Below are 10,000 nucleotides of genomic sequence, written 5' to 3' on the forward strand. Positions count from 1 at the left end.
TTCGTGTGTGTGTTCTGCCCCAGCGCGTGGGCTCGTGTGTGTGTTCTGCCCCAGCGCGTGGGCTCGTGTGTGTGTTCTGCCCCAGCGCGTGGGCTCGTGTGTTTAACCGCTACCTAAAGGGCAGGTTTGGTGTGCGTGTTGGGGGTTTAGAGGGGGAACTGTAGGCGTTAGAGGGCCCAGATAAGGGGCCATAGCCGTGCTTTTACAATACAAAGCCAAATAAATGGAATTCTAACAGGAAGAAAATAAAACGCAAAAAAAAAACGTAGGCAACCCATCCCCCGTCATGCACGGGGGGGCTTCTAAGTGAGGCGGAGTGCATTGTGGGTACGCCGGAGGGTTCGTTGCCGTGGTAACGGTGACCTTGTCCCCCCCCCCCCCCTTGCCGGTGCAGGTGTGTAGGCTGAGCAGTGTGTAGTGACATGCATGTTTCAATGTTGGCTTGGGCTGTTGTGTTAGCGTTCAAAAAAATACACATAAAGGAAGGGGGGAGGGTCTCTGTGCATGACTTAGTTCATCCGAGCTGTGACTATCTTTCTCAACACTAACAAACAAACAAACAAACAAAAAATGAGCACGATGTCAGTGGCTGGCTGTCTTCTGACCTGTAGCGTGTGTCCATCCTGTCCCCGTGGCAACGATGGAATCCCGTTGTGATGTTTACCTTATTGCCTAAAGAACAAGCACATGTGATGATAGATATAGCAACAACCTCTTTCCTTTGGTATTGCGTTTGCGTCTGGTTTCCGTATATCTAGGTATATATAAACACCACGCCGTGTTTGGGCAGCGAGGAGCTTGTGTTATAAACTCGTGTTTTTTGTGTGACAGATCTCCCCTTTGTGGTTGCTATGCTGGTTGCTATGCTGTATTGCTAGAACAACAATGTAGAATGTTTTGTGAGGGAGACGGTGTCTCGCTGACGTGCACACGGACGGTCCAGAGCCAGCGGAGGAAACGCAGGACAAGGAAGAACCAATAAGTTTGTTGCTAAAAAAAAAACTAAAAAAAAACTTGTGGTTTGATTTAGATTTAGATTATTTTCCTTTCCTCTCTCGTTCTGTCAGACAGTTACTTTATAGCGCGACAAATCAGTCAGCATGAAAACACGAGAGGGGATTGTTAGTTGTGAAACCCATCCTAACCGTCCTGTTGCACTGAGGACTCTGGGTAGTCAGACAGATTGGGACAGAGCTCGCTGGGCTGAAGGGAACCATGCTAGAGTATTGGGACAGAGCCCGCTGGGCTGGAGGGAACCATGCTAGAGTATTGGGACAGAGCTCGCTGGGCTGAAGGGAACCATGCTAGAGTATTGGGACAGAGCTCGCTGGGCTGGAGGGAACCATGCTAGAGGATTGGGACAGAGCCCGCTGGGCTGGAGGGAACCATGCTAGAGTATTGGGACGCGGCCGGCTGGCCCTGTGCACGGTCAGTGAGAAATACTGCCTCCTCCTGTAGTGGACTTTTCTATGGGATCTTTTGATAGTTTACACAGGGTGTTGTCAGTTGAGATGCCTTAAGTATTTAACAATCATAATTTATTACTAACTGTAGATATCGTGGGTACGTATTTAATTTTATATAGTTTTTTTTTGCAATTGAATCATAATTTATTTATTTAGAAATAACAGAAAAAATGATTATAAAAAACAATTACCTCATGTTTCTTTGTTTTCATGGGAATGCTTCGCATGCTGTTTATTCCCCCGAGACTAAAGTTTAAAGAGCCCAGCTGATAACTCTGAGACGGCCGCCATGTTTACTGTCCTGAGCCTGCTCTCTCTCTCTCCCTCTCTCCCTCTCTCTCTCCCTCTCTCTCTCCCTCTCTCCCTATATACCCCCCTATCTCTCTCCCTCTCTCCCTCTTTCTCCCTATATACCCCCCTATCTCTCTCTCCCTCTCTCTCCCTATATCTCCCTCTCTCTCTCTCTCTCTCTCCCTCTCTCCCCCTCTCTCCCTATACCCCCCCCCTCTCTCTCTATCTCTCTCCCCCTCTTCCTCCCTATATACCCCTCTCTCTCTCTGTCTCCCTCTATGTCTCTCTCTCATGTGGTGCTGTGGATCTTGGTTACATTCCATTCAATGCAAACTTTCTCTGATCCTTTGATGCTGTGATGTTACTGGACGAACTGCAATGAGTCAAATGGTTTTTTAGTTAGTTTAGTTTTTCTCGTCCTGTTTTGCACTCGTTAGTTTGAACCTGGGAACCCTCTCACTGGCATACTGCAGTCAATATAGACGTCTCATCACTATGACTATTATTACTATATACTCATTATTAATATATACTCTCATTATTAATATATACGCTCATTATTAATATATACTCTCATCCTTTACTTCTCTATCCTGTCCTCTAATCATCTCCCTTCTCTCTCTCCTCTCTTCTTGTCTTCCCCCCCCTCCCCCTCCCTCTCTCTCTCTCCCTCTCTCTCTCTCTCTCTCTCTCTCTCTCTCCTTGTCTCTCTCTCTCTCTTTCTCTCTCTCTTTCTCTCTCTCTCTCTCTCTCTCCCTCCCTCTCTCTCCCTCTCCCTCTCTCTCTCTCTCCCTCTCTCTCTCTCTCTCTCCTGGATGATTTCCTTCATCCTCTCTTCCAGGAAACCCTGTAGTTCTGAGCCCAAGTGCCTCATTTCTAGAGTCGAGAGGTATTTCCATATTTTTATTTGACTTATTTACCAAAAGGCCCAATCTTATATATAGGGTACAGCCCCAGTGTTCCCAGTAACCATCCAGCCAGTTTGGCGTAGGCCTGTATCATGGCACCAGGCCATAGGCCTACCGTAGTAGTACTGTAGTTCTTATTAAACCCTTGAGTGAAGGTGGCAGGGTGGCAACCTCTATAAATGAAGGGTAGGAACTTCCCCCTGGGGTTGCTGTCGTGTTTCTGTACCAGGTCCTAGAAGTCTGGTTCCCTTGACAGACCTGAGAGATGATGGAGGATCATCATATCAACGGACATTGCAAAATTATAATATTATTACAATATTATTACAATGTTATTGAATGTCCCTTGATATGATGACCTCCTCCCCGTTGTTATTAATTAGGGTACCAAGTTCTAATCTGGCAGTCTGCAGGGTTCTAATCTGGCAGTCTGCAGGGTTGTAATCTGGCAGTCTGCAGGGTTGTAATCTGGCAGTCTGCAGGGTTCTAATCTGGCAGTCTGCAGGGTTCTAATCTGGCAGTCTGCAGGGTTCTAATCTGGCAGTCTGCAGGGTTCTAATCTGGCAGTCTGCAGGGTTCTAATCTGGCAGTCTGCAGGGTTCTAATCTGGCAGTCTGCAGGTTCTAATCTGGCAGTCTGCAGGTTCTAATCTGGCAGTCTGCAGGGTAGGAATATTTTTTGCCAAACTGATCACCGATGTGGAAATATTTCTAACAAAGAGGCAAGTTTCACTGTGTTCTTCTAACACTCCATCTCTCCTCTATACTCCTCTCTAGACGTTACTCTACATCACTCTCATCCTTCTCTTCTCTCTCTCTCTCTCTCTCTCTCTCTCTCTCTCTTCTCTCTCTCTCTCTCTCTCTCTCTCCGCTGAGTCTGACCTGACCGTCCATCCAACTCAGAATCCTCCAGTCTCTTCACCATCCTCTCTCTCTCTCTCTCTCTCTCTCTCTCTCTCTCTCTCTCTCTCTCTCTCTCTCTTAGGGAAAACACAGACCACAAGAGTCTATTAAAGCACAACCTTTCTAAAAATGCATGTTTTTCTCAGGTTTGAATATATTCTCAATGGTATAAAAAGTATATGGTGAAAATATTTGCAAATATACAAAGAATACTAATATTACAGAGGATTCATTTTGCTGCTGCTTGCATCTGAAAAACAAAAAAAGAAACGTGAAGAAGAGAAAGTATCCCAAAAGGAGTGCCAGTGAAAGGGCTGCCGCCATCTTCTTCTGAGAACCTGCTGTTAGCTGTGACTGCGCAATGTTTTTCAATATAGGATATTTTATGGAGATAGAACTATTTATCATTAATATGAAAGCAATAGCTCATTAATGATGCGGACTGTGTTGGTGACGAAGTGGATGAGCATTATTATGTGTGTAAAATGTTAGATTCACATTTGGTGGAATTTTGTACTTTATTATTTATTACTACTAATAATAATTGATTTTAAAAAGTTGCATCGCTAAACCCAAACTGTTCCTTTTTTTGATTTTGATTTTATTTCATGGCTTGTATATTATCCTTTTTGTATGTGCTCATTTTGTAATAAATTGGATAAAATGGATGGTAGTCTCTGAGGTGATCAGGGTCTGTCCTGTCTGTGTATCTGCATGAGAGAGGGAGGGAGAGAGAGGAGAGAGAGGGAGGGAGGGAGGAAGGAAGGAAGGAAGGGAGGGGAGAGGGAGGGAGGAAGGAAGGAAGGGAGGGGAGAGAGGGAGGGAGGGAGGGAGAGAGGAAGGGAGGGGGAAGGGAGGGAGGGAGGGAGGGAGGGAGGGAGGGAGGGAGGGAGGGAGGGGAGGGAGGGGGGGATAGATAACCAGACAGGCGCTCTACTAGGAGCGTTGTCTTACAGCCACGCACAAAAAAGTGAACTCCCCCTGACCCTCCTGACCCTCCTGACCCACCTGACCCTCCTGACCCTCCTGACCCTCCTGGCCCTCCTGACCCTCCTGGCCCTCCTGACCCTCCTGGCCCTCCTGACCCTCCTGACCCTCCTGACCCTCCTGACCTCCCCCTGACCTCCCCCCTGGCCCTCCTGACCCTCCTGACCCTCCTGACCCTCCTGACACACTGATGCAAACACATTTTTTCATGTGGCTGAAAGGATGCATCCTATTCCAGCCCAGGTCTGGGTTTGGCCCTGGTCTATTCCAGGTCTGGGTTGGGCCCTGGTCTATTCCAGGTCTGGGTTGGGCCCAGGTCTATTCCAGGTCTGGGTTTGGCCCAGGTCTATTCCAGGTCTGGGTTTGGCCCTGGTCTATTCCAGGTCTGGGTTTGGCCCAGGTCTATTCCAGGTCTGGGTTGGGCCCCGGTCTATTCCAGGTCTGGGTTTGGCCCTGGTCTATTCCAGGTCTGGGTTGGGCCCAGGTCTGGGTTGGGCCCTGGTCTATTCCAGGTCTGGGTTTGGCCCTGGTCTATTCCAGGTCTGGGTTGGGCCCTGGTCTATTCCAGGTCTGGGTTTGGCCCAGGTCTATTCCAGGTCTGGGTTGGGCCCTGGTCTATTCCAGGTCTGGGTTTGGCCCTGGTCTATTCCAGGTCTGGGTTGGGCCCTGGTCTATTCCAGGTCTGGGTTGGGCCCTGGTCTATTCCAGGTCTGGGTTGGGCCCAGGTCTATTCCAGGTCTGGGTTTGGCCCTGGTCTATTCCAGGTCTGGGTTTGGCCCAGGTCTATTCCAGTCTGGGTTGGGCCCTGGTCTATTCCAGGTCTGGGTTGGGCCCTGGTCTATTCCAGGTCTGGGTTTGGCCCGGGTCTATTCCAGGTCTGGGTTGGGCCCTGGTCTATTCCAGGTCTGGGTTTGGCCCAGGTCTATTCCAGGTCTGGGTTTGGCCCAGGTCTATTCCAGGTCTGGGTTTGGCCCTGGTCTATTCCAGGTCTGGGTTTGGCCCCGGTCTATTCCTGGTCTGGGTTTGGCCCAGGTCTATTCCAGGTCTGGGTTTGGCCCTGGTCTATTCCAGGTCTGGGTTGGGCCCTGGTCTATTCCAGGTCTGGGTTGGGCCCTGGTCTATTCCAGGTCTGGGTTGGGCCCTGGTCTATTCCAGGTCTGGGTTGGGCCTCATTAGTTCCCCTCCCTCTGTCCCTGTCGTCTGTGTGTGGGTGAGTTCCTCTCTGCCTGTTACAAGGCTGTGAACCGTCAACATGATTCAGAAGCTGTTATTTTAAGGTAAAAAGCGTACAGTACATCGTACAGTACCATACAGTAAGTCAGATCAGATGGACAGAAAAAGATGAGACAATTTTCCTGCAAAGTGCTTTCATTCAAAAATGAACCAAGATGACGATCATGCTCCAAGTAAACAATACAAAACACTTCAGTCCTTTGTCACGAGCTGAGGACATGTCCCTGATATCAATACAATACATGACGTGACGTTACTTTACAAAACGTGGCACGTGGGTACACGATGCTATCATGGCTGGTCAATCACTGACAGGCCATAGAATACATGTACACATGTACTCAATTTATATAAATAAATGAAATAAACTCAGTTCCTGAGATCCTGACTTTGCTGAGGCAATGAGAATGTTGATTGGACGCCCCCCCCCCCCCCCTTCCAACCAACGTCCACGAAGAAACAGTTGTGAGGAATGTTTATAAACAGCCCAAAATGAAAAGACCTAATCCCACATCGCCAGAGTAGTAATGCTACTGTGACTCTTCACCCAACCAGGAAGTAGAGGAAGCTGCTCTGGTAATAATGTCCAACTCTTAGTCCTGCTCTGCTCTACTAGTCTCCAGGCCTGGTCCAGTGTCCTCCAGGCCTGGTCCAGTGTCCTCCAGGCCTGGTCCAGTGTCCTCCAGGCCACTAGAGGTCTCAGTACTTCGGGTAGAGCACCCGGAAGATCTGCCCGTCCGCCCTGTTGGTGTCCAGCCACTTCCCGCACAGGAAGATGGTGGTGATGCCGTTGGCTGTGTTGGTGACCTCCACCCGGTCCAGCAGCCAGCCGGGGGACAGGCGCGTGTCGTCGTGCTCCACCCTCACGCGCAGGAGCTCGCCCATGTCCAGCATCTCCACCAGGAAGCGGTCCGTCTGCCCGCGCTCAAAAAGGTTCCGGAACTTCTGCCGCAGCTGGCGGCGTCCCGAGTCGCCGTTGACGCCGTAAATGGTGACGAACACGTTGGCGTCGGTGCCGGCGCCCTTCTCGTCGCCGGTGATGACGATGATCTCGTACTTGACGGGGACGAGGCTGCGGGCCTTGCTGGCGAAGCTCTCGATCGCCCGGCTGCACTCGAAGGTGAGGAACTCGTCGCGCTTGGCGGAGAGAGGGATCGCAGCGTTGCAGCAGAAGATGAACCTGGAGGAGGGAGGGAGGGAGGAGGAGAGAGGGAGAGAGGGAGGAAGGAGGGAGGAGGAGAGAGGGAGGGAGGGAGGAGGAGAGAGGGAGGGAGGGGGGAGGGAGGAGGGAGGGAGGAGGAGAGAGGGAGGGGGGAGAGAGGAGGAGAGAGGGAAGGGGAGAGAGGGAGGAGGAGAGAGGGAGGGGGGAGAGAGGAGGGAGAGGGGAGGGAGGGAGGAGGGAGGAGGGAGGAAGGAGAGAGGGAGGGGGGAGAGAGGAGGAGAGAGGGAGGGAGGAGGAAGGAAGGAGGGAGGAGGGAGGAAGGAGAGAGGGAGGGGGGAGAGAGGAGGAGAGAGGGAGGGAGGAGGAAGGAAGGAGGGAGGAGGGAGGGAGGGAGGAGCGAGGGAGGAGGGAGGGAGGAGGAGAGAGGAGGAGAGAGGGAGGAGAGAGGGAGGAGGGAGGGAGGGAGGAAGGAGAGAGGGAGGGGGGAGAGAGGAGGAGAGAGGGAGGGAGGAGGAAGGAAGGAAGGAGGGAGGAGGGAGGGAGGGAGGGAGGAGAGAGGGAGGAGGGAGGGAGGAGGGAGGAAGGAGAGAGGGAGGGGGGAGAGAGGAGGAGAGAGGGAGGGAGGAGGGAGGAAGGAGGGAGGAGGGAGGGAGGAGAGAGGGAGGGGGGAGAGAGGAGGAGAGAGGGAGGGAGGAGGGAGGAGGGAGGGAGGAGAGAGGGAGGGAGAGGGGAAGGAAGGGGAGTTCATACCAGGGGTTATTGGAGTAATATCAGGAGTAATCAAATCAAATCAAACTTTATTTATATAGCACATTTCATACACAGAGGCAACACAATGCACTTTACAGAGAGCAATGGGGGGGGGGGGCATAGGTCCCACCCCTACATATTCCAGAGGGAAGCACAAAAACAGTTTCACCCGGGGGCCAGATAAGTGAGCTGTAAAAATCCTTGAAATAATAATGATGTCTTATTCCTGTTCCTGAGACATATACAGCTAGTTCTGTACGTTATCAGTGTGTTCAGTCTATGTCTCAGGAATATGACATCATTATTCTGTCATTAGATGAGTCAAGGTGGTGAGGAACTGATGGTCAAGCTGGCTCCGTGTGATTGGCTACTGTAAGACACCTTGAGGTCACACCAAGAAGTGGTCATAGGTCATGCAAAGGTCACTCACTTGTTGCCGAGCTCCTTCTCTATGACGACGACCTCCTCCACCATCCAGACGGCCACGCCCTTCGGCTTCTTCCCGTCTTTGGGGGTGTGGCCGAGGCAGATGCTGGCGATGTCCCCCAGGGTCTTGGACGAGAACTCGAACTTGTCTACGCTTCCCCTGGACGCGGACGAGAAGACAAACACTTCAGCGTCTCGTCTGACGCCTTCTAAACTTCGCTTACTCACCAAACAGCTCCGGGGTGAATTATTCAGATCCAGTGACAGATGGACTGTACTGTTGAGTAGGAAAGTGCTCTTTAAGATGACGAAAGATAATTGTAGGGTGTGTGAGTGGAAGAAAGAGAAAAAGAGAGAGAGAGAGAGAGAGAGAGAGTGAGAGAGAGAGTGAGAGAGAGAGAGAGAGAGAGAGAGAGAGAAACCTTTCTCTAATTCTTTTGAGTCTTTTCACATGTAGTATATTTTTATACGGTATTACATCAATACATTTGTATTACTCATGTAGTAATCCATTTACTAAGAATAATGAATAAACTCCATTTTAGATAGAACTTTGTAATTACAAGCAACTTAACATGCAGATGGCAACAGATGCCCTGTCCTGAGTAAACATTCCTTTGCCCCTGAGGACAATAAAGATAACACCTCTGAAGAAGAAGTCAGGAAGTCTACAGTTGAAACGTGATCAAAGCAGGACACAGGAAGAACCCCAAGACTGCCCCCATGTCCGGAGGGGGGCAGAGCCCAGTGACACCTATTGACCAATTACAAGACTAGTTGACAAATGTACCTCCCTTGTATGCAAATTTGTTTGTCATGTGAGTCCTGGCCTGAAGCCAGGACATATAAACTCGGATACCACCTTGTGAATTTCAGTACTGCCGAAATTTGACCTGTATGGCGTGCTCAATAAATTTGGTTTAAACTGCATTTTGCTCCTGAAGATTCTTTCTATTTTTAAACGACACACACAAACAGTAATCTTGGAGCTTCCTACCGCAGGAACCTCTTCTTCTTTGATGAGTTCTCCATAACGAACTCCTTTGATCGCGCTTTCTTCCCCTCCAGCGCGATCCACACGTTCTCTTTGGTTTCGGCCTCGTCTGCGTCGGCTGTCATGGTTATAATTTCATATTCTTTTGAAAGGGAGCACAGAAACACTGAATTACCCCCTGGAGACCCAACTCCACTCACACACACTATAAGTGGCCTTTCAAGCAAATTCACTAATTCAGTAGCATACAGTAGCAAACATGAACACAGTGGACTGACTACTAGTTCACAGTAAACAGTGAGAATCTCTTTGGTTCTGGTTCTGGTGTGAATGGACGGTTGGGGAGTGTGGGGGGGCGGGATGCTGCTTGTTCTGGGGGGTTTCGGGCGGCGCATCGGTTCTGGGGGGTTTCGGGCGGCGCGTCGGTTCTGAGGGGTTTCGGGCGGCGCGTAGGTTCTGGGGGAGTTTCGGACCGGGTGTCGGTTCTGGAGGGTTTCGGGCTGCGCGTCGCGTCGCGTCGGGTCTTACTGGTCTTCTCGCTCAGGTCCAGGACGTCGTTGTTGGCGCAGGGCAGCTCCCGGGTGATCTGGCCGTCGTCCTCGCTCTTGGCCAGCCAGCGGTCACACGGGAAGCGGAAGGTCTGGTCCATCGTCTCGTCCTTCACGTCGATGTACTCCAGGTGCCAGCCGGGGCAAGGGCCTGGGGGGGGACACACACACTTTTAAACACTGGCAGATACAGGATTGACAACATCAGGGGAGATGAGGATATTTATTGGGTATCTTCGCACAGTATTTGTATTGCTTATTGTATTTGACGTGTCTTATGTCTGTATGGATGCCCTAGGGCACGTTGTACTCTGTACCATGTACTAATACATC

General features: G+C 50.5%; 1 protein-coding gene across 1 annotated transcript in view; it reads right to left on the reverse strand.

Moving 5' to 3' along the window:
* Positions 1-6,486: 6,486 nt before the first annotated feature.
* Positions 6,487-10,000, reverse strand: part of loxhd1a (lipoxygenase homology PLAT domains 1a) — a gene marked incomplete at both ends in the record, with an annotated part of 62,672 nt that continues 59,158 nt past the window's right edge. Inside the window, 4 exon segments of the mRNA XM_084461245.1 lie at positions 6,487-6,967; positions 8,130-8,285; positions 9,123-9,261; positions 9,648-9,818. Of these exon segments, the coding sequence (XP_084317371.1) occupies positions 6,487-6,967; positions 8,130-8,285; positions 9,123-9,261; positions 9,648-9,818 (947 nt within the window).

This window comes from Borostomias antarcticus (genome assembly GCF_949987555.1).
Source record: "Borostomias antarcticus genome assembly, chromosome: 2".
NCBI lineage: Eukaryota > Metazoa > Chordata > Actinopteri > Stomiiformes > Stomiidae > Borostomias > Borostomias antarcticus.